At 43.1% G+C, this 25,781-nt stretch overlaps 1 protein-coding gene across 1 annotated transcript in view; it reads right to left on the bottom strand.

Annotated features, from left to right (window-relative positions):
- Positions 1 to 18,812: 18,812 nt before the first annotated feature.
- ppp1r9b (protein phosphatase 1 regulatory subunit 9B) overlaps positions 18,813 to 25,781 on the bottom strand; it is a 203,553-nt gene continuing 196,584 nt past the window's right edge. Inside the window, exon 11 of the mRNA XM_033035329.1 lies at positions 18,813 to 23,011. Within this exon, the coding sequence (XP_032891220.1) occupies positions 22,958 to 23,011 (54 nt within the window). The 3' untranslated portion in view covers positions 18,813 to 22,957. The remainder of the gene's footprint in view (positions 23,012 to 25,781) is intronic.

The following is a 25,781-nucleotide window of genomic DNA, read 5'->3' as shown; positions in this document are numbered from 1 at the left end:
GTTGCAGAGTGGTGCTCCATACATATAGTGTAGGGTTTCTGCACTACAGCAAAGCATGTTCAAGGTACTTCCTCAACAACGCGCTAAAACAACTTCTTAAGTTTCTACAATCAGATAAAATTCAGCACAACCAATTTTAACAAATGCACGTTGAACTACAGAGGATGCAATGGTTAAAAACATTATCCGTACATTTACACACATCTGAAGGTATGCGTGCACTGCACACTCACTCACTCACACACATAAAATGACAGGCCCGCTGCATATTATGATTTGCTAAATTGCAAGTTAGTACAGTTTGCAGACAAACCTATTGTATAAGCCATATCACCATGGCGTCTGTAGGGTTATTTGGTTGCCAGGTCCACAATCATTTCATAATGTCTTTAAAAGTAAGCTGGATTAATGAATTCTATCATTCGATGTTGTGGATGATTAGTTTTAAGTAACTATTGATTTTTGTTTTTACTTCCAGTAAAACAAAGGTCACATTTCATCACATACTCATTAAGTAAGGAATATATCAAAAGGCAGATTGACCAATTAAGGATTATCGTATTCTATGCAGACATGGATACTATCAGTAACATGGTTTACAATCAATATAAATAATTCAGATTTCTGATGATTAACCATAAGCAGCTCTGGAAATGCATATCTTTGTTGATGATCAATTCCAATAAACTGAATAATAAATGCTCTTGTAGATATCAAGGGGCAAAGCTTGGAAAGTAGATTGCAGGTATTTAAATTAATCACCAAATTGTGATCGAATCAAAGCATTGATACCTGCAATTCTCATTATTTCTTATAAATTCATATGAAGAGATATGAGCAGTCAGCAAAATGGCCAAGAAGTGACAGCTTTTCCAAACAGTACACTCAACCAACATAAAGTGCTGGAGTACTCAGTGGGCCAGGCACCATCTCTGGTGGACATGGACAGGTGATGTTTTGGGTTGAGATGCATCTTCAGACTCTAAGCATCCTCTAAGCAAGATATAAGGGTTAGTCAATCTTTGTTGGACCGCAAAAATAGATCAAGTGCTGGAATAACTCAGCGGGTCAGGCAGCATCTCCGGAGAATATGGATAAGTGACATTTTGGGTTGGGACCCTTCTTCAGACTCCAGAGATGCTGCCTGATCCACTGAGTTACTGTTTAAGAAAGAACTGCAGATGCTGGAAAAATTGAAGGTGGACAAAAAATGCTGGAGGAACTCAGTGGGTGAGGCAGCATCTATGGAGAGAAGGAATAGGCGACGTTTTGGGTCGAGACCCTTCTCCAGACTCCAGTGCTGCTGCCTGATCCACTGAGTTACTGTAGTATTTTTGTGTCGTTTATTGTAAACGAACATCTGCAGTTCATTATTCCTTCACTCATCCTGAAGTTGGACAGAGGCAGCAGTATGAATGTGATCGGGTCTGAGTGTAAGCATAAACACATTACACATTGTCGGACATATATGTGTGCTCTTAACATGCTGAATGATTATTATGGGATCCACACCGTTCTATCCTTGACATGTTCCTAAACCTGGCAACATTTGAGCTCAGACAGAACTGTCCTAAATTTGCAAGTGAATAACTTGCTGCACTACTTAAGGCAAATTTAATGTAGTTTAGTTTAATTTAAAGATACAGCGTGGAAACAGGCCCTTCGGCCCACTGAGTCAGCGCCGACTAGCGATTGCCACACACTAACACTATCCTTCACACTAGGGACAATTTACAATTTACAGAAACCTACAAACCTGTACGTCTTTGGGGTGTGAGAGGGAACCGGAGCACCAGGGCTAAACCTACGTGGTCACGGGAAGAAGGTACAAACTCTCTATGGACAGCACCCATAGTCAGGATCAAACCCAGATCTCTGGTGCTGTAACACAGCAACTCTACTGCTACGTCCCTTGTTTTATTTAATATTATTGCATTTTTTAATTACAATTTAATTGTAGAGAATGCGCGCTTCACATGTGCAATGCTCTGCATAAATGTATTTTCCTAAACAATTGATTATAGAAATATTCAAAGCCTTGTTGATGGCACAGTTTCCCTTACAAAAGGTTGAAAGAAAATCGAGTGAGTGTTAGACTACTGGCACTTCAGTAATACAGATAAAACCTTCTTTCAAACTTACAATATGCAAATGTTTTAAGTTAAGACGTGGTTTGTAAGCAGAAACTAATTGTTGGTTAAATTAAATTGTTTTATAATTCTTTTATTTTACCCCTACCAGCTGGGAGAACAGTCCAAGGACTTCAGTGCTCATAAGCCTGTGTATCATATGGTGTCTGATGGAAAATGCATGCCTTGATCTGGTCTGGTGCATAGTTTGGATTCTTTTCAAAATTCCATCTAGGACAGAAGTTCAGTTGTATGTGCAAAAAACAGAGTGCCGGAGAATCTCAGGAGGTCAGGCAGCATCTGTGGAGGTAAATGCATGGACGATGTTTCTGGTCGGGGACTTTCTTCAGACTCAGCTAGTCTGGGTGAGAATGTGGTTGAGGAGCAGAAGATCTGCAGGAATCAGAGAGGGAGAAATCATTTCACGGAACTCCCGTTAGAGAGAGGAGGAGAACTTCTTCAAAGTAATCATACCTTGAGGGTTTTTGGCAGTGCAGCAGTACATTGGAGACACAAGAGACTGCAGATGCTGGAATCTTAAACAATTAACAAAAGGCGGGTCAGGCAGCATCTGTGAAGGGAATAGACAGGTGGCATTTTGGGTCAGGATCCTTCTTCAGACCCTGCAGATGCATTACGGATTTCCTCCATCCTTTCATTTTACTCATGATTCCTGCATCTGCTGTTTCTTGTGGTTCAGTTAACTGTAGTTGCCACAAAATGCTGGAGTAACTTATTGGGCCAGGCAGCATCTCTGGAGAAAAGGAATAGGTGACGTTGTGGGTCGAGACCCTTTTTCAGACTGAGAGAACAAGGGTCTCGACCCAAAACGTCCCCTATTCCTTTTCTCCAGAGATGCCACCTGACCCGCTGCGCTACTCCAGTATTTTGTGTCTACCTTCGGTGTAAACCAGCATCTGCATTTCCTTCCTGCACATACGTAGTTGCCAACCTGATGTTGGCAACTACGGGGGGGGGGGGGGGGGGGGGGGGGAGAGAGAGAGAGAGAGGGGAGGGAGGAAGAGAGAGAGAGAGAGAGAGGGGGAGAGAGAGAGGGGGGAGGGAGAGAGAGAGGGGGAAAGAACGAGAGAGGGGGTGAGAGAGGGGGGAGGGAGACAGAGAGATGGATAGAGAGAGAGGGGGGGGGTGGGTCGCAAGGTTTATTTCAAAGCTCGTTTGCCTGCTCGTAAGATTTTTTCAAAGGGGTTCGGTTTGCAGGTGTGTTCGAGCGGCGGCTGTGAATGTTCGTTCTTTCCAAAGATCCTATAGCCGCTTAGCTTCTATGGGATCTTTGGTTATTTCTGCACAATTTGAACAATGGGGAGGGTTGGATCGGGCGGGCGGGCGGGCGTGGGGACACGGAGGCACACAGAGAGAGGCACAGAGGCAGGGGAGCTTCCTGCCTTTTGGAGCTGGGGTTTCCGATTTGTGGCGTCTATTGAGTTGGCGACCATGCTGGTGCGAGCGGAGCAAACGATCAAATGTAGCAGAGGGCCGGCTGATGGAGAGAGAGGGCAGTGAGAGAGGGAAGAGACAGAGAGAGGACAGAGGCATCGTTTGGATGGAGACTCCTGGTATACAGAGTCACCAGTTTGGCACCATTTCCAACTCCCAGTTGTACTAAGTGCAGAGGTCTTGGCCTGACCATGAAGGTCTGTTTTCTGGGGGGGGGGGAGTGTGAGGGCAGAGAAAAGAGCAGAGAGGGCAGGGAGAGAGAGAGGGGCAGAGAGGGCAGGGAGAGAGATAGAGAGAGAGGGCAGAGAGAGAGAGAGAGAGGGGAGAGAGAGAGAGGGGAGAGACAGAGAGGGCAGGGACAGAGAGAGGGCAGAGACAGACAGACTGCTGGCGGGCGTAGGGCGGCTTGTCTTTGGCCCCGGTCAGGGCCCCATCCCAAACCCCGGGTTTGGCCCTCACTCCAGCTCCAGGCTCTGCTCACTCCAGCTCCAGGCTCCGCTCGCTCCAGCCCAGGCTCTGCTCCAGCCCAGGCTCTGCTCGCTCCAGCCCAGGCAGCAGACTCCCCAACAGGCGCTAGGCGGCGGACATGGACTCGAGGGAGGCCACGGGCGGGGATCGACCTGAGGACCCTGAACGAGGCGGCGGGCGGGCGGGCGTCGAGCCGGGCTTGGCCCGCGGCAGCAGCCTCCCCACCAGATGTCGGACCCGAGCGAGGGTGTGCACGGGCGTGGACCCCGAGCAAGGCCGCGGCGGGCGGGCTTCTGCAGAACTTTCTCGATATTTCTGAGCTCCATGGGCTCGCATCCTCGGCGCTTCAGACCCCGAGTACGGGGAGGGGAGGGGGGGAGAGGGCGGAGTGGAGGTGAAGGGGGGGGGGGGGAGAGAGGAAGGAGAGGATGGGGGAAAGAGGTAAAGTGGGGGGGGGCGGGCAGGCGCAAAGATTATAGTATCCTCTAGTATCTTTGGGAAGGCGGGCGCGCTGGAGTCCAGCAGCGAGAGCCGTGGCGCGAGCGTACTTGGAGGCATACTGGAGGAAGATTGGTCGGCATGTGGGATTGTGACGTCAACAGCTCGTTTTAGATTTTAAAATGAGTGAGTGTGGATGGGGGGGGGGATTTTATTTTTAAAAACGTGTACATAAAAATGTCCAAATGTTTTGAGGAGTGGATGAGTGAATGTAAAAGTGAAATCGCTAGCAAAATGGAAAAAATCGCAGAGTCTTTCGGTGTGGTTTTGGCAGACCAAGGAATCAAAGGCCAAATCACATACACCCACACCCACACCCACACACACAGTTTTAATATATAGATAGATAGATTATCAATCAAATTGTATTACAGCAAGCAGCTGTAAATTGCATCAAAGGAAGCAAAATGATTGCAGTAATTAAATAGAGATTGCTGAATCGTGCATAATTAACATGCGTGATAAGAAAATAAGGTATTTAACTTATAAACCCAGATTCTTAATTGTTAATGAAAAGCACCAAACTGCTCTAATTATTTGCCATGATGATAATTTATTGGATGGATATGGGCAATTAATCACTGTGTTGTGGTGGTATTTGGGGCTGTTAATGTGCTCTCCCTAATATCCAATCCAGGTGACTCCTTGTGTCATGTATTGTCTTTCAGCTGACTGGTTAGCACGCAACAAAAGCTTTTCACTGTACCTCGGTACAACAAACTAAACTAAGCACAAATTCCACGTTAAAATGAAGTCCACCTCAGCCGTTCAAAGTAAGTAGAGTGCTATAGGCCTGCCGTCCATTTGAAGACAACAGAGCCAAGGCCTATGAATGTGTCTATGGATTACTCTTCAATCTCATTGAAATAAACAATAGCCTGCTTGGAGATTAATGGCTAGAGATACAGTGTACATTGCCAACTGAAACAGTTCCAAAGAATTAGAATATCTTCACTGCCTATATTTACAGGAAATCACACTAATGCTGTGATTGCTTTTATGCATTTTATGATGAACATTTTAGCAATCCACTGATAATCTTGGCTTTCGTATGTACATCTCAGCTTTGGGTACTTGACTTAACGACTACTAGATTTTGGTAAAGCAAATAAGAGTGTTTTCCACACGGGTAAAATGGCGGAATAGATCCCGGGAATGAATCAAATGATTTATGGCTCTGCTGAAAATCCTCGTAGCTTAGCAAGTATTCTGGTTTCAGAATCCATAACGTGAAGTTCATCCACAAGATAATCAAAAGTGTTGTACTCAAACACGGTCATCTCTCTCGAGTGAAGGGATCAATGGAAGATTACAGCAAATGTAAGAACAAGGGATCATCAGAGGAAAAATAATTGGCAATGTTTATTGCTACAGAGCATAGAGCAGAATAGAATCCCTCGAACACTGCACTTCAAGCAGACAGAGAAAGAAAAGTTTCCTCAAAAATGCCATGGAGAGTGAAATTGAAAAACAATGCAGAACAAATCAATTCAGAATCGATATTTTCTTAACAAGACTACAATAACATGTAACTGCATTAATAAGAAGAAATACCATGTCATTTTTGCAAACGAGGGAATTCAGTAAAACGAGCTCCGTTGGGAAATGGCTAAAGCAGATTTGCTGATATTTTTCATAACAGTTCAATTTGAGCCATGGACAAGTGTAGCATTCTTTGAAAGAACAGCTGAGTTTTGAACAGCAGTTTCAAAAGCCATCCATTAGTCCAATAACCCCTGCCCTCCTGTCTGGTCTGTACAGATGAATCGATAAAGATTTATTGTTGTGATTTATCAATACCGGTTATATCCTTGAGGTATCTTGAGACCCCCAGGATGGCAGGAAATTAAATAGGTGTTCTTTTCTTTTTATACTATAACTTCAATGTTCCTTGGAGACACAAGGAACTGCAGATGTTGGAATCTTGAGCAAAACAACAAGTGCAGGAGGAACTCAGCAGGTCAGGCAACATCTGTAGTGGAAATGGACAGGTGAAGTTTTGGGTGTGGGCCCTTTTACAGACTGAGTCTTTCAGATTTTGGTATTTTCCATTATATTGATGCTGAATATCCAAGAAAGGCAGACTAGAAAGGATAATAATAACAATAATAACATATCTTTATTGTCATTGCACAGAGGTATAACGAGATTTGGAATGCAACTTCCATTCGATGTAATAATTTAATTAGCTAAAAATTTAGACACCCAGAGAAACAAGATTAAAAAAAAGTTAAAGCAGTAAAGTGCAAATAGGTCTGTGCCAGGTCGATGTGCGACGTGACCATCCGAGGGAGACAGTTCATGGGGGGTGGGGGGTCACTCAGCAGGACCGGTTCAGAGCAGCTATAGCTCTGGGGATGAAGCTGTTCCTAAGTCTGGAGGTGCGGGCGTAGAAGGCCTTGTAACGTCTGCCGGATGGTAGAAGTTCGAACAGACTATTGCAAGGGTGTGAGGAGTCTTTATGAATGCTGATGACCTTACTGAGGCACCGTGTATAGTTGATGAACTCTGTGAAACACCATTGATCACCATGTACACAAGTGTGTCCACTGGATTGGAGGCAATCATCCCATTCAAGAGTGGGCAGCGATGGACATTAATATTTGGTGAAATACTGAATTATACATCACGAGTAACCAGTTGCAGAGTGACAGCCATAATGGCTACTTGAAGGAGAAATTCTGGTTAATTAATCTCTTTGGATTTTTTCTTGCAGATGTGAAATCTGAAATCGATAACATCAAACAAATTCGTCTGAATAGATTTTGTTAACTTTCTTTTGAACGGGCTGTTAAAATTGGGAGAGAGTAAAATTTCAAAGTGAAATTTAGATGGAGATAAAACAAAAGAGCAGGAATTAACAGCAGGAAGAACAGTCTTGGCCCAAAACATCGTCTGTCCACTACATCCACAGATGCTGCCTGACCCACTGAGTTCCTCAAAGCACTCTGAGCTTTGAGGTAAATAAAGCAATACTTGAGGGAAAGGCAAAAAGTAATAGAGGCTTGTTGGTGGAGTGTAGACAGGATGAGGCCAATGACTTGATTCCTGATTGGTGTTCTTGATTAGTATGGGTGTCAGGGGTTATGGGGAGAAGGCAGGAGAATGGGGCTGAGAGAGAATGATAGATCTGCCAAGATTGAATGGCAGAGACTTGATGGGCCGAATGGCCTAATTCTGCTCCTGGAATTTATGAACATGACCCCCACCAAGAGACTCCAAAGGTGACAATGGGGTTGTGACTAACATTGAGGCAATTTAGTGAGAAAGTTCACAAAAAGTACATATAATAAAAATATACACAACTCACCAGCTGTTTAGCACTCCCCAGGAATCTCTTGTACCACCCTCACTCCTTATAAGGTATGAGCAGTGATGTCATCGGGCAGTACTGAGAGGGAAAGCATACTGTAAATATTGAGCTTTCGTTTAAAAAGGTTGGGACTCACTGGTCAACATGAAGTCAACAAACCAAAGGAGCTGGTTAACTACTTTAGGAAGCAGGGTGAAGTACACCCATCAGATTATCAATAGTGCTGAATTGACGAGTTTCAAGTTCCAAGGTATAAATATCACAATAATGTGGCCTGGTCCAACCACATCCGTGCTAAGGTCAAGAAAGCACACGATCGCCTCTACTTCCTCAGAAGGCTAAGGAAATTCATCATCTCTCCAATGATTCTTACCAATTTCTACAGTTGCACCATAGAAAGCAACCTGTCCAGATGGGTCACAGCTTGGAATGACAACTGCTCTGCAAAAGACCGCATGAGATTGCAGGGAGCTGTGAATGCAGCTCAGTGAATCACACAAACCAGCCTCTCCCCCATTGATTCCACCTATACTTCCCACAGCCTCAGGAAAGCAGCCAACATAAATCAAGGATCAATCGCACCTGGATCATTCTCTCTTCTCATCTCTCCCATCAGGCAGAAAATACGAAAGCTTGAAAGCACATGCTACCAGATTCAATAACATTTTTTTCTCCAAATGTTTTCGGATGTCTCATATGCTGAGAATTGAATTGAATAATTGAAGCATGTATACATACAAGGAATTTGCCTTGGTGCTTTGCACGCAAGGATAACAACACGATATACAGTAGACAATTAAAAATAAAACATTATAATTTAAACATGTGAAGAATAAAATAAAATACCAGAGCAAAAGGAGGCTACAGACTTGGCTGTTGAGTAGAGCTACAGCTCGTGAAAAAAAAGCTGTTTGTATGTCTGGCTGTGGCGTCTTTGACAGACCGTAGTCGCCTTCCAGAGGGAAGTCAAAGAATTTGTGGCCAGGGTGAGAGGGGTCAGAGATGATCTTACCTGCTTGCTTCCTGGACCTTGCAGTTCGTCGATGGGGGGGAAGGTTGCAGCCAACAACCTTCTCGGCTGATTGAACGATGCGCTGCAGCCTCCAGGTGTCATGCTTGTTGGCTGAACCAAACCAGATCATGATGGAAAAGGTGAGGACGGGCTCTACGATGGCAGTATAAAACTGGACCATCATTGCCTGTGGCAGACTGTGTTTACTCAGCTGCCGCAAGAAGTAATATAGATAATAATAAGAAATAAGAAATAATATAGATAAATGTGAGGTTATCCACTTTGGTGGCAAAAACAAGGGGGCAGATTATTATCTCAATGGGTTAGGTTAGGTAAGGGAGAGGTACACCTGTCACTGAAAGTTGACGTCCAGGTACAGCAGGCAGTGAAGAAAGCTAATGGAATGTTGGCCTTCATAACAAGAGGGTTTCAGTATAGGAGTAGAGAGGTTCTTCTACAGTTGTTTTGGGCTCTGGTAAGACTGGAGTATTGTGTACAGTTTTGGTCTCCTAATTTGAGGAAGGACATCCTTGTGATTGAGGCAGTGCAGCGTAGGTTCACGAGATTGATCCCTGGGATGGCGGGACTGTCATATGAGGAAAGATTGAAAAGACTAGACTTGTATTCACTGTAGTTTAAAAGGATGAGGGGATATCTTATAGAACCATATAACATTATAAAGGACTGGACAAGCTAGATGCAGGAAAAATGTTCCCAATGTTGAGCAAGCCCAGAACCAGGGGCCACATTCTTAGAATAAAGGGGAGGCCATTTAAGACTGAGGTGAGAAAAAACGTTTTCACCCAGAGAGTTGGGAATTTGTGGAATTCCCTACCACAGAGGGCAGTGGAGGCAAAAATCACTGGATGGATTTAAGAGAGAGTTAGATAGAGCTCTAGGGGCTGGTGGAATCAAGGGTATTGGGGAGAAGGCAGGCACAGGTTATTGATTGGTGACGATCAGCCATGATCACAATGAATGGCGGTGCCGGCTCGAAGGGCCGAATGCCCTCTTCCTGCACCTATTTTCTATGTTTCTAAGTACATCCTCTGTTGGGCCTTTTTGACTGTGGAGTTGATGGTGGCCTCCCATTTAAGGTCCCAGAAGATGATGGTTCCAAGGAACTTAAGTGATTTCACAGATGTGACTGTGGTGTTGTTGATGGTGAGTGGGGTTATGTTTCTGTCTATCAAACCTGCAGTAGAACTCGTTCAGGTCGCTGGTCAGCTGACGATTGTCCAATGAGTGTGGGGGGGGTGTCCCTCTTGTAGCTGGGGATTTCTTGCAATCTCTTCCATACTGAAGAGGAGTCATTAGCTGAGAACTTCTCAAGAGTACCTTTCCTTGGCAGCTCTGATTCCTCTTTTCTCAGCTTGTATTTGGCCTTCCTGTAGAGGTCTGTAGGCCTAATCTTTAGACTGGTGGAGCTGTCTGAGTTCTGCTGTAAACCAGGGCTTGTCATTATTGAACCAGACCCGGGTCCTACTGCGAATGCAACTGTCCTCACAAAAGCTGACATATGATGTCACGGTGTCTGTATATTCAACTTGTGGTCGCTTTCCTGAACACATTCCAATCAGTGCAGTCAAAGCAGGACTGTAGGTTTTCAATACCCTCGCCTGTCGACATATTCATTGTTCTGACCACAGGCTTAGCAGATTTTAGTTTCTGCCTGTAGGTCAGAATAAGGTGAACTAAACGATGACCAGAGAGACCCAGAGCCGCACGGGGAACAGAGCGATATGTTATGAATTGAAGATCTTCCAATCTACCTTGTTGTGGTCCTTACAATTTTTTTCAATCTGCACATTCTCTAGCTGTAATATTCTATTCTGCATAAATACCACTGAACCATTGTATATTTTCTCTTGTGTACTTGCGTACCTGATTTTGTGTCTGTCTTTGATTAAAACCAACTTCTGCAGTTCCTTCTTACACAGTAATCATGCATGGTATGAGTTTCTGGATAGCAGATAAAATAAAGCTTTTTCATTGCATTGTGGTGCATGTGACAATAACAAACCTTCTCTATTGAGCAGCTGCTCCCTCTTGTGGTAGAACTCAGAACAAAAAATTCCACCCAACAATTGATACTTGCATGTAACATGTAACTCCAATTCAAGTGCATGCAAACGTTTTAAACTAGTTCCACTCTTCTCAATAAACCTTTTTAACTGTGGAATCACTCAGTTAAAGTAAATGTTACTGAGACTTTTCAGCACAATGTTTCGTTTATGCAGCTCCTTCAACTTTGATGCTTTTAAAATTAATTTTAAGAACCATGTTCATTTGGGGCATCTATTCTAAAATTCCATTTTTAAATAAGTATCAATGAAAAATTTGTATGAGTGAATCATGTAAGAAACCAGGAAGATTTAAAGTGTCAGCATATGTGAAGGATTACAAATGTAAAACATACAATTTTCCTCAAATAAGCCTATTAGTTAATACAGACATGATTGTCAGAGTCATTGAATCAAACAGCATGGAAACAAACCCATTGGCCCAACTCGTCCATTCCAACCAAGATGCCCCATCTTAGCTAGTCCCATTTTCCTCCATTCAACCCATATCTTTCTAAACATTTCCAATCAATGTACCTTCCTAATATATTTTAAATACGGTGATAGTACATGCCACAAATACCTCCTCCGGCAGCTCGCACTATATACTCACCACCCTTTGAGTGAAAAAGTTGCCCCTCAGGTTCCTATTTAATCTTTGTTATCTTTTCCCTCTCATTTTAAATCTATGTCTTTTAGCTCTTAATTCCTCTATCCTGGGCAAAAGACTATACAATCACGCTATCTATTCCCCTCATGATTTTATACAACTCGATAAGATCACCCCATAGCCTCCTGTGTTCCAATAAATAAAGTTCTAACCTTTCCCACCTCTCCTTATCAGTCAGACCCTCAACTCCTGGCAACACCCTGGTAAATCTTCTCTGCAATCTTTCCATCTTAATGACATAAATGTATTGCGATATATCAGCACCTCAACTAAACCAGTGAGTATATACTGGTGGAGCGCTGGTTTATATGATGGCAGGGAGTGGATGAGAATGGAATCCCTGACCTTATAACAAACTGTGGGACTGGTGTGATTCCCGGCATTACCAAAATAATCTACTTCAATCATAAGATGAAAATCCACTCCTACATCTACAGTGGCATTTCTTTTCACTGTACCATGGCTGAATAGTTGCTCAGGAGCAAATTTGAAGTAAGGAGTTTGTTACAGTCTTTCATACTTACAAGTAATCCAACTGTAGGCAAAAATGCTGGAGAAACTCGGGAGCCGAAACGTCGCCTATTCCCTCACTCCATAGATGCTGCCTCACCCACTGAATTTCTCCAGCATTTTTGTCTACATTCGATTTTTCCAGCATCTGCAGTTCTTTCTTAAACAGTAATCTAACTGTGATCTCTCTAATTTACCTAATTCAGCCTGTTTTAATAATATCCACAATGGTTTAACATCTGTGTGTTTCAGTGTCTGCCAATTAATGAAGCTGATAGACTATCCAATAAATTAATATTAGACTAATCCAATAAATATTAATAAATTAACAATACAAATTAACAAATTGATACATTTAAAGGTCCTGGTATTTATGATTAATCGAACTTAAAAATGAATGTGATGCATGTCCCCACTTTTAACTTTACTGAACCGTCCTATACAATAGCAATAATAACAGGCGGTGTTGTAATGTTGAAAGCTGTTTAAAAAAACCCCCAGAACAATTGATCAATACCTATATTTCCTCAGCACACTAAAGAGATCGATTTGGAATATCGCCGGATTGAAAATAGCATAAAACTTGGATTATTATTAGCCCAATAAAACACTGTCGTGCCTTGAGCACAGAATGGCTTGCTGACTGGCTACACAATTTACACGTAAACTCTAGCTTGCTTCATTGCAACTCATTATTAACAGACATATTTACAGGGTGCTGCTTGATGGAATTCTAGAATTTCATCAATTGTTTTGTGAAATGATTAAGCAATCTTGTTTCTGTCAGATGCTCGAATTGCTTGCAATATCATGACATGATTTATATTAGTCAATTGCTCATGTTTTGCAGCATTTTGATGCAAAAAAAGCAATTGATAATCACAATCAGTTCCTGTTTATGCTTACAAGTTAATATTTAAAACATCTATAACACAATATTTCTGGCTTAATTTTCTATTTTTGTTTTTAAATATGTAAAGGGTAACTAAATATTGCTGATCCAATGACCACATTGAATCCAACTGGTTTCTAGTATTTTTCAATATTCAAACTGTTGTTTCTATAACGTGTTATATAGTTATAGAGTAAATTAGGTTTAGATGATGGTGCAAACATGGATTCACCACTTACATTGACAGATTTCCTGGCATGGTGCAATGTTGCTGCAAATAAACTAATCCAAATCTTTAATGGTTTATTGGGATTGATTGAATCAATCAATGCTGGGCAGAACAGTGGTGCAGATGACAGAGTCGTTCCTTCACACTGCTGGAGACCTGGGACTTCAGCCCATTCGGCCCAGAGTCCACACCACCTTTGATCACCCATTCACACTAGTTCAACATTATCCACTTTCGCCTCCACTCCCTACGCACTAAGGGCAAATTATAGAGGCCAATTAACTTACAAAGCTGTTTAGGATGTGGGAGGAAACCGGAGCACCCGGAAGGAGCCCGCGCCGTCACCGGGACAATGTGACAAAACCAGCGGTCAGGATCGAACCCAGGTCGCTAGCTCTGTAAGGTGACGGCTCTATCAGCTACGCTACTGCTCTGCCCAAAATTGATATTTGTTCTGGTGAATGCCTGACAGAACATTGATTGAAGGTTGTCATAAGGGATAGTAGAATTAGGCCATTTGGCCCATCAAGTCTACTCCACCATTCAATCATGGCTGATCTATCTCTTCCTCCTAACCCCATTCTCCTGCCTTCTCCCCATAACCTTTGACACCTGTACTCAAGAATTTAACTGCCTTAAAAATATCCAGACTTGACCTCCACAGCCTTCTGTGGGAAAGAATTCCAGATTCACCACCCTCTGACTAAAGTAATTTCTCCTAATCTCCTTCCTTAAAGAACGTCCTTTAATTCTGAGGCTATGGCCTCTAGTCCTAGATTCTCCCATTAATGGAAACATCCTCTCCACATCCACTTTATCCAAGCCTTTCACTATTGTACTTGCCTCCACACTGGTTTACTGAATTGCCCAGAGATTAATAAAATATGTGTCAATTATTCATCAGTGATCAAAGAAAAATATATTTCTCAGGTTGTTTGGGGAGTCATGGGATCACACAGCATTGAAGCAAATCTGCTGGCACACCAAGTCTGCACCATCAACCACCCATTTTATACTAATCCCATTTTACCCTGTACATACACGTTCCTATCAATTTACCCCAGATTCTAGAGGGCAGCACAGTGGCGCAGCGGGTAGAGCTGCTGCCTCACAGCGCCAGAGACCCAGGTTCCATCCTGCCCTCAGGTGCTATCTGTGTGGAGTTTGCACCTTCTCCCTGTGGCCACTTGGGCTTCCTCCGGGTGCTTGGTGTTCCTCCCACATCCCAAGGACGTTTTTGTAGGTTAATTGTTCTCTGCAAATTGACCCTCAGGTGCGGGGAGTGGATGCAAAAGTGGATACCATAGTACTAGCGTGAAAGGGTGATGGATGGTCGGCATGGACTTGGCGGGCCAAAGGGCCTGTTTCCGTGCTGTAATGGTCACCACTGTAAGCAACCACTAAGGGATAATTTTACATTGATAAATTAAATAATTAACCTGCACGACATTGGGACATGGGGGGGGGGGGGGGGGCGGCGCGTGGAGCTCACGTGGTCACAGGGAGAGCGTGTCGTTTCCACACAGAGCACCTGAGGGCAAGATTGGACCCAGGTTTCTGAAGTGTAAGATAGCTGGTGTATCAGCCATGCCAATGTGCTGGGGGATTGATTGAGAGTAGCTATATATTGTATGCTGAGGTTAAAAGGTGGGAATGCAACTCCGTTTAAAACAAGGATTTAATCTAGAGATACCAGATGCTGTTATCTTGAGTGAAATTCAAACAGCTGGAGAAAATATTTAATCTGATTTGGAGATTTTGCAGCACCGTCTTGTATATATTATTTGTTGCATCTGCCTGCAACCCGACCCCACCCCACTAATACTCTGCTACTGGGGTGAAGTTGTTGACCTGCACTCAGTGTACATCTGTCAGCAGGTCAGGCAGCATCTACGGAAAGAGAAAACATAGTTTTCAGTTTCAGTTTTAGGTACAGTATGGAAATAGGCACTTTGGTCCACCAAATCCATGCTATCAATTCAATTCAATAATAATCCGATTATCTGTTCAGACTAGTTCTATCTTATCCTATTTTCTCTTCCACTCCCTACACATTAGTGACAATTTACTGAGGCCATTTTACCTACATGACTGCATTTTTTTGGGATGTGGGAGGAAACTGGAGCGCCCGGAGGAAACCCATGCGGTCACAGGGAGAACGTGCAAACTCCGGGTCGAAGATCCTTTGTCAGATCTGCGACAATCCATTTACAAACTTGTATTTTTGTCTCTCTTTCCCAGTTCAGACGTTTTTCTTTCCACAGGTGCTGCTTGGCCGGTTGTGTGTTTTCAAGCATTTTCTCCTTTCAGTCTGTGGTTTTTGTTTTATCTTAAGATTGCCGGTGTTGTCTGCAACAAGTTTCAGATAAAATGGTTATTTCGCATTAGCCGAAGTGATGAGCAATCGTTTTCATCGGGGAGCCCGGGACCATCTTACCTATCCTCATTGGATACATGTCCCCAAAGATGTTGCTGCAGTGTGATTTGTTTTACTTCTCTGTTTATTCATATTACTGTAGAAGTACCTTGAAGGTGGTCTTCCTCAGGCCAACACTTTTAATGAAACCATGAACTCTTTTTCACAAAAGACAAATTTGTGATTTTGCTACATTAAAGACCTTGGGAAACCAAGATGCCTTGGAAGCGTGGTGACTCTTCATGTGCAGTCCCAGACAAGGATCTACTATCATCCATTACAGATGTTCTACTCTTTTGTTGTTCAGCTGGAAAGGGTAAAAAGATATAGGGCGTTGCCAGGATTCAAGCTATAGGGAGAGGCTGAGCAGGCTAGGACTTTATTCCTTGGAGCGCAGGAGGATGAGGGGAGATCTTATAGAGGTGTATGCGATCATGCGAGGAATAGATCAGGTGAATGCACAGTCTTTTATCCCAGAATATGGGACCCGAGAACCGATGTTCATAGGTGTAAGGTGGGGATAGAAAGATTTAATAGGAGTCCGAGGAGCAACTTTTTCAACACAAAAGTTGGTAGGTATTAGGAACGAGCTGCTGGAGGAGAGAGTTGAAGTCTGTACTATCACAACATTTAAAACATATTCAGACAGGTGCATGGAAAGGATAAACTTAGAGGGATATGGGCATAAGGCAGGAAGGTGGCACCAGTGTAGATGGGACATGTTGGTCAGCGTGGGCAAGTTGGGCCGAAGGGCCTGTTTCCACACTGTATGACTCTTAAATCTCATGTGTACGGCTTGATTGTGCTCACGCATTTCATGGGGTCTGATTGAATTGGAAAGCACGCAAACAAACGATTCTCACTGCAGCTCAGAGCACGGGTGACAATAATAATCCATTACCAAGACCGAAACGCCAACAATGCCAAACAGACTGATAACAGGTTTGCTGGATGTACGGAATTTGTACGTTCACAGTGTGACCGTGTGGGTTTTCTCGGGTTCTTCTCACACTCCAAAGGCGTACGGTTATGTAGGTCAAAAAGGCTTTGATAAAAATGTAAATTGTCCCTAGTGTGTAGGATAGTGTTAGTGTGTGGGGTGATCGCTGCTCGGCGCGGACTCGATGGGCCGAAGGGCCTGTTTCCGCGCTGTGTCTCTAAACCAAACTAAACACAGAGGCAAACTGTTTCAGTCTGGGTCAAAAATAATTCATGCTGCTTATTCTAAATGATTCAATGGGTTGAAATGCAGTACTGAGGGAGACTCATTATTTAAGCTGCCAATGGAGATGCTTACTTTTGAATAAATAATTAGCTGAGCCCCCACCTCCTGTCTAGGGTTTGAATTAAAGAGCCTTTAGCACCATTTTGAGGAAGCGAAAGGGAGTTATTCCGGTAACCAGGACAATGATAATCTCAAATGCAGATTATGTGATCATTATTATAGCGGTGTTTAGTTTAGAGATACAACACGGAAACAGGCCCCTCTGCCCACTGAGTCCGTGCTGACCAGCGATCCCCGTAACCAAGCACTATCCTAGTGCCACACTAGGGACATTTTTTTACCGAAGTCAATTAACCTTCAAACTTGTACGTCTTTGGAATGTGGGAGGAAACCAACGCTCCCAGAGAAAACCCACGTCGTCACAGGAAGAACGTACAAACTCCGTACAGTCAGCACCCGTAGTCAGGATTGAACCCGGGTCTCTGGTGCGATAATGCAGCAACTCTACCGCTGTGCCACTGGGCCGTCCTGTGTGTTTGGGAGCTTGCTGTTTGCACGTTGGCAACAGTGTTTCCTGATTTCAAAGATGCCTCAATGGCTGCGAAGCGACCAAAAGTAAATCTTTCTGAAGAAAGTTTGTCTGAAACCCTCGCTTTAATCTTATGAAGCTGATCCATGTCAAGAGAAAATGATCTTCACAACAGCAGCCGACAGTAATCTTTTGGTATGAGAACACGTCATTTACAATACATCTAACCCAATACAGCTTGAGAATATCTAACTCAGCCCAGGCCAGCAATGCATCATAAACATCTTCCAAACTGTGTTGCTTGATGATATTACAGATTTGCTTGACAAGTGCAGAGCAAAGGTCTTTGACCTCAATAAGCCACTGGGCTGTACAGCAGTACTGATGGAGTGCTCAATTATTTGAGACGGCAGGTAGGTTTTGGACAAAGTTTTAACTAAGGCCCTATCTGCTCTCTTGGGTTCTGTGTAAAAGAATCCATGCACATTCTGAGGAAGAGAAAAACGAGTAACATTTGTCTCATAATCTTTATCACAAAAACAATTATCTGGTCATTATCGAATGGGTGTTTCCAAACGGCTCCCTGTTCACCTCTTCACGTGACCTTGGCTGACTGCGGAACGAGCAGGTTTGAAAGGAACACCATGGAAACAGGACCTTCGGCCATCTGAATCCCTGCCGACCGCCGATCACCCATTCACACTAGCTCCCTGTCATCCCACCTTCTCATCCACTCCCTACACACTAGGGACAATTTACAGAGGCCAATTAACCAACAAACCTGCACGTCTTTGGGACGTGGGAGGAAACCGGAGCAGCCGGAGGAACCACAGGCGGTCGCAGGGAGAACATGCAAACTCCGCACAGACAGCACCCGAGGACAGGATTGAATCTGGGTCTCTCTGTGAGGCAACAGCTTTACCAGCTGCGCCACTATGCAACTCTCAGAAACAGAGTGATGCCCTCAATGACCTACACCTAAGCTGCTCTACAAACGAGGAGAAACAGGATATGGTAGGATTACTTCAATTTCCCATGTTCACACGAGTACAGCATGAATAAGTGTTGTTTTGGAAGCTCATTGACATTGTGCAGGGATTTGCTGCAATGACTTCCAGTGCAAAATTAATTAACAAAACCAGGTCTTATCACTAATATGATGGCATTACTGATTGCGACACAATGTCACTTCCTGAAAATAATCAAACCTGTGAAAGGACTAACAAGATACTGAAGAAGGGTCTCGACCCAGAATTCTCTTCTATATAAACTTAAAAGGGCACATCCTGAAAAAAGCAGCATTGCCAATGTTGTTCTGCTTTGTAAGAATTCATTCTACACCTCATGAAGATATGATATAATCGTTGAGGAAACGCTCAAATAAAATAGGTTTTGAGGGACTATTTAATTTAAATTTTTTTTATATTTAATTTAAACTTGAAGGGGAATAACATGTCTTCCCAATTCTAGACAAAAAATATCCTGCAGACATTAAAAAATCATCAGTTTCTTTCATTTTTGACACTTCAAAAGATCCTCACTACACTACTTAAGAATCTATTGGACAAGTTTAATCAAATTAAAAAGATTAATGACTTCTTATAAGCTAGATAATACCTTGTAACAGGAAATGTAATCAACATTCAGCTAACATGGTTGAAACGAATAAAAGAAACAATTTAAATTTTTTTCTGAAGTTGTATACATTTCACCAAATACAATTATCACAGATACACAAGTAAAATTAACCAATTGGAAATACAATCTCAAACAGTGGGCACAAGGCTTATGCAAACCAGTTGGCTACTGAAACCTCTAAACGGTAATAATCTGCAACAATAAAAGCATTTATCAAAAATCCAATATGGCTCAGTGTTGGCAACCTCTCCCTGCAACCGAAGGAGTCAAAACAAGGATTGAGTTCAATGTGTAACCTGCTGCTTTGATTCAACAGTTCAATCATTAGTTGTGAAGGTTCATTGTAATATCCAGGAAAGTTAACAGCTTTTTCTTTGCCCATCAAAAGTGATGCGTGTCAGTGCTAGGGGATGTGGAATAATGTTCAAGTATTTGCAAGACAAATGAACACTTTTAGCATTCCAGGGGCATGAACATGATGCCTCCTCTATGTCCATACCGTTTGATCCTTAACCCTGTCCTACCTTCCCCCCTCTCCTCTATGACCTATCTCACGTTAAATTGCTAATTTAACGATAATTACAGCTGTTGGCTCTTGCTTCTCGTGAAATGGACACAGAGGGCCAAAACTTATTTCACGTCAGAAACTCGGAGGCAAGGAAGCAGATTTTCATTTCAAGAGATGAGGCAAGGTTCCAAGTTCCTGAGTTGAAGGGGCCAGCGTGTTGGTAGAACACACAACCAAGTCCCTTCGACAATACCACAGGTGGAAAAGAATAGTCACATTTTGTAAGTAGCAGCTTTTAATATATTTTCTGTTTTTAAATATAAGGCCTGGAAATTCTTACCTGTTTGGCCCTGCCAATTGCACTGTTTGCCCGGAGAATTTCAGTCCCATTGAACTGAAGCCAATGGAATGAATTTCAGAGGCCAAGTACAATGCACCATCACATAGAGTGGGCGACCCTGCCAGACAGGGATGAATTTCAAGGCAAATGCATTATCCTCGTTCCTCCTGTCCTGCAGTCGACAGCCTGGCTGCTTTCTTTATCCAGAAGGATCAAGCAGATTGTGGCCAAACTCGTGTTGCTGTTTTTGTTGGGGGATTATTCATGGACTGCAAGTTGGTTCCTCCTGTGGTTCAGCCGGCCACTAGGAACACTCGGTGAAACAAAAGTTGAATGAGATGTCATCTGACGGTGAGGATAAAAGTTTTTTCATCAACTTCTCTCAGAGCTAGAGTTGATGCTTGCCTTTCCAACCAAACGTTTCAGTTAGTCCCGTGGGGCCGATGGGAGCAAGATGCCAAACCTGTTGAGCTGGCCTCCTTGGGTAGAGTAGGATCCATCTGAACCTGCTGTTAGGAGTGGCAGGGCTGGAATTCAAGGCACCGGCAGTCGAGGGGTGTGTCACGCAGGCCGCTGTGTAACAGGAACAGAGGGGCTTCAGGGGAGGGGGGGGGGGGGGGCATGGCGATAGTTGAGGTGTTGTGCACCGCGGCTGGGTGCCAAGGGATGGGAAAATCGGTCGGAAGAAAATTAAAAATAGGTGGATTCTCCTCACTGTTCAACTAAAGTGGGACGGGTACGTAATTTGGATATTTTGGAGGGAAATGTGGAAACGTGTAGACAACAGGGAATTTTCTTTAGGCCTTTGGATAGGCCCAGGACAGTGGCCCAGGACTGCAAGCCTGAACCCTTGAGGCCCACAGTTAAATGGTGCTGTTCGATCTTCATCCTCCAGCTTTGATGTTGGTTACCTGTCTGATTATCTGGTTAGCTACTAACTTAGATACAAAGTTAGATACTAACTTTGTCACGTTAGTGATTGGAACAAGCTCTTCACATATCAAGTGCCCTCGTTTGAATCTATCTTCATTTCTATTCATTTGGTGGCTCTCAAAAACAATATCTTATCACCACATCCAGTGGCGGACTGGGTCTAAAAATATTGGTTGCCAGGAGACAAAGGGGGCCCACTTCATCAGGGGCCCACTTGCCATCGGGCAAGCTGACACCCTGGCCAGTCCGCCACTGACCACATCACCACAGAGTGTCGTTACCTCTCGCCACTCTCAATGATACCTCTCGCCACTCAGTAAATGCCAAGTGTAGCATAGTAGAGGATAAATTGCTGAGGATTTGTTGGAAACAGTCTACTGAATTACACTGTTAATTAAAATGAAACCCCCGCTATGCATTGTATTTCTGGGCAACGGACCAGTAGCTTGTCGATGATGCCTCAGCCTCAACCTGCAGCCTATCCAAAGTTGTTGGCCGAACATGCTAAAGCCGGTCCCTGGATTGGGTGCAATTGTGTCACGTAATGGATGGATAGGACATCTGTCTCGATAGGAAAAGTGGTTGTGTAAACGGTACATCTATCTATTCAAACAGCAGCAAGCACCCTTACACCATGCCAAACATACTCCAGTGATAGAATCGTTACAATATGCCCCCCTCGCTCCCCCCGGCATGGTAACAAGTGAGATAAAGGGGGGCAATGTCTTTCACACACCCGAGTGTCACTCCAGTCTCCAAATGGGAGAGGCAATTCTCTCCCTTATGATATGACTGACTCAAGGTCGTCGAGATACCTCAACCTCGTTTGAAATGTCAGTCAAACTGAAGAACTAATTTGATCTTGGGCATAAACCTGTGATGATAAAAGGGTAGAGTTAGGTAAATCTCATTCTAAAATATATTCTCTGCTGGAATGGTTTATTAAGTATATTCCTTGCACTGGAATCCTCCATCCTGTGAAGAATTCATTCAGTCACAACATCAGACATTGGCATCTGTAATACACAGCTCCAGAAACGGATCGGACCGTGGAATAGTTCTTTGTACAGTGCAGTCTGGTTCGTACATTTTATACTACAAATTACAAGGGCTTCAGCCAAACATCTACACAAACACCCACCTTTTTCTGTACATATGTAATGGCAATAAGTGGGAAGATCTACCAAGTATGGCACAATGAACAACAATAGGAATGAATGATAAAGCTTGGTAGATCTGAATAGGTACAATAGAAAAACTGCAAAACGTAACATTTTCATTGTCTTTAACTTTGCAACCATTGACTTCATTAGTCCATAACAGTGACAATCATTCAACATTCCATTCCAAATTTTCTATATGTGTTGTATATTCCACTTCATTTTCACCTGCTCATAAACAAATTATTGAAATTTGGTTTATAATTTTTTTTTAAATTACACATCTAAAGACAATCTTTGTTAAGACAGGTCCTGGTAACTTCACACTATGCAGATATAAAAGGGCATCAGCTTAGTTAACATGGCGCCGCAATGCTTTTAATTACAGAATGAAATAAAATGGAAAGGTCAAAGAATGATTACATCATCTGTGAAAATAAATCACACATGTAGCAAGAAAGAAAAACACGCTGTCTTCAAGGATTTGACTTGTGCCTTCTCACTCATGACGTGATGGCAAGCTAGACTTCCTGGTAGTCTTGAGCAATGAGTCATCAAGGACGTGTCACCACCAGAAACCTTGCAATTAACTTTTGAAACGAGGATGCCCTTGGTGAACATTCATTTGTTCGAGCCGTTGGTTATTATTTAAACTAAATAAGCCGAATGGGAAATTACTAGTTCTGTGACTTGAGAAACAAGTCCAATCTAGTCAGACCAGTTCATTGCAGCCCATTCATAATGCACTGGACAAATTCAATTTGGCCATCTGTTCCAAAGTGACTTGGCAAACTGTTATATGTAAGACAATAATGCAAAAATTCCCTTAAACACAACCTCTTGCACTGAGTGCAACTGGTACAAACCTTTCAGGGGAGTACAAACAGGTAAAATGTCCATTTTTCAAGACCTGTTGCTCCTGCATGAAAGTTTATTTTAAGTACAGGTGATGTGATGCTATTTTCTTATCTAAATTGCATTGGAATTCTTCAGTGATTCTAAACTTGACTCCAGTTCTGTTACCTGCGAGAAGAACAAAGATTGGAAAATTGGAACAGATTCACATTAGCAGTAAGCACAAGGTGCAATAAATATTACCAAAGTTATTTTACGTTTAAAGTAAAGATGATCTGTGGAGAATTGCCTTCCCTTGGAGTAGGGCACTCTGGACCTCATCTTGTTCGAAGACAGACACAAAATGCTGGAGTAATTCAGCGGGACAGAAGAGAGAAGGAATGGGTGACGTTTTGTTTTTTGTTTTGAATTTTGTTCAATGGATTGGGATTAATCTCCTACCCTTGAAAGTTATTTTCTTCTGCAGTCTTCTAACAGATCATTAAGGGGTGACACCTGCAAGACAATATGCTTTCTTCTTGTTGAAAGAAATAGTAATGTAAGTTCCAAGAAATAATATTACTCAACAATGGTCAGAAATACAGCATGGAAACAGGCCCTAGTGCCCACCAAGTCCATGCCAACCAATGATCACCCGTTCACACTAGTTCTATGTTATCCCACTTTCTAATCCACTCCTTACAGAGGAGTTAACCTACATTAACCTACAAACCCACATGACTTTGGGATGTGGGAGGAAACAGAAGCACCTGGAGGAAATCCACGCGGTCACAGGGTGAACGTGCAAACTTTGCAGACAGCACCTGAGGACATTTGCCATTACTGTTGCCTTTTAACCAGCATTGTAATAGATGTTTGCTTGGGGTTATGAGCCCAATTTTTATCCCTAACCCCTAAATAGTACCTACGATATTCATTGTATTCCCTTTTAATCAAGACAGAAATTTGCGAGTCACGCATCAAACCACTGTTCAGCCAACTATTTACATTGGTTTTTTTAACACGTGTTCTGTCCGACAGGAATATTATACTATACTGCACTTGTTAAAGGTCTCTCACCAGCTAGAGTGTGGGCCTGACCTCCCACCTACCTTATTAGAGACCTTTGAAATATCTTTATTCAGACTTTAAGTTGCACTAAATGTTATATCCTTTATCTTTTACCTGTACACTGTGGATGGCTTGATGTAATCTTTTCTTTGACTGGATAGCACGCAACCAAGAGCTTTTCACTGTACCTCGGTACACATGACAATAATAAACAAAACTAAATTAAACTAGGATTGAACATGGGCGCTGGAAGGCTGCAGCTCCACCAGCTGAGCCACTGTGCAAGCCATGAAAAGAAACAAAATGCTGATGGGAATCCAGGATTTACCAAGTGGATTACTAGTCCAGGATACTGTGCTCGCTGGTCCTCTGTGCATCTGATCTCGAACGCACTGAGGATTTTAGACAGGTGCAGTGATGTGCATTATACACCTGGAGGCCATTTCTGTGACCTGCCCTCCACAGGCTACTGATGATCACATTGTTGAATTACTGCAGACGATAGCCAACATTTGCTGCATTGTTGCAATGCGCTTCTTGTGCTGTGATGCTCACAGTGTGTACGAGAGAACGTGTTACAGATTTTCAGTCTGCTTGTGGGATCTACACTTTGGGCTTTGGAGATTTGGGCAGCGCAGAAACAGAATGTCCAGGAGTAACTCAGTGGGTCAGGCACCATCTCTAGAGGACATGGATATGTGACGTTTTGAGTCGAGACCCTTCTTCAGCCCACTTTTGTCATAATTGCACAATTTATTGGTCCAATCGAATCATCTCTTCACCACTAATTCTCCACTTGTTTTCAAACCCCCAGACATGTCTTCGAACCCTGCTTTCCCCTGAAAGGCCTCCCAGACACAAACAAGGCCTGGGCTTCATTCCCTGTTGAATCTTTGAGCTGTAGAACCAATATCTACATTTGACTTTCAGTGTGATATTCCTATACAGGCACCATCCAAAGTCAAGGCCACGCCGTGCTTCTAATTCATCAAACATTTTCCGCCCATCGATTACTTCATGGTTGACCTGAAGCTCAACACATTTTCAATTTACATCTTCCTCAAAACTTTAACCAAATTACCAGCACAATTTCTGTGAATAAATCATTCAATCGTGAATAAGCTGGCTCTAAACATTGAGGCAACGTCTCACGCTGAGGTGTCTCATGCCCTAAATAAAAATCGCACCTTGAATGTTCTAAATGCCAGAAAATATAAACCTTCTGAGTGCAATTTGTCTCAATTGTTTAACCCTTGTGGCACAGTCACTGTGTCAATCTCGGCTGCATTGTTGAGCTCCCCCTCTTGTGTACGAGGGAGTGTGTTACAGGGAAATGTGGGGGAATGGGACTGATGACACTGCTCTAAGAGCCAGCATTAACTGATGGCCCACAAGGCAGATCGACAGATACTTGTCCGGAAGGGTGTCAAGGTGCTATGGGGAGAAAACAGGAGAATGGGGTTGAGAGGGAAAGACAGATCTGCCATGATTGAATGGCCTACTACTACTCCGATGACATCCGAGCGCTTTTTGTGTTGTAAAAAAATACGAGTAGTTGCAGAGAACTACAGATTTGTCTACAAATGTCAGACCAAACCACCGTAAAATGGACCCCATTGTTAACTGTCTTCTTTGGGCACTTGAATCACCAAGGCACAGAAGGCTACGGGCTAAGTGCTGGAATATGGAATTAGTGTGAATGGGAACCTATTGGTCAGCATGGATGTGGTGGGCCAAATGGCCTGCTTCCATGCTATACGATGGATTAAAGGATAAATTGTGAGCTTTGCTGTAATGATCTGTTATAAAATGGATTGTAAACATACCATCAATGAAATTCTGAAAATCAAACATTCCATCAATGAAATTCTGTGTCATAGAATTGATC

This window comes from Amblyraja radiata, chromosome 16 (assembly GCF_010909765.2).
Source record: "Amblyraja radiata isolate CabotCenter1 chromosome 16, sAmbRad1.1.pri, whole genome shotgun sequence".
Classification (NCBI taxonomy): Eukaryota; Metazoa; Chordata; class Chondrichthyes; order Rajiformes; family Rajidae; genus Amblyraja; species Amblyraja radiata.
This window is presented reverse-complemented; position numbering and strand designations above follow the sequence as displayed.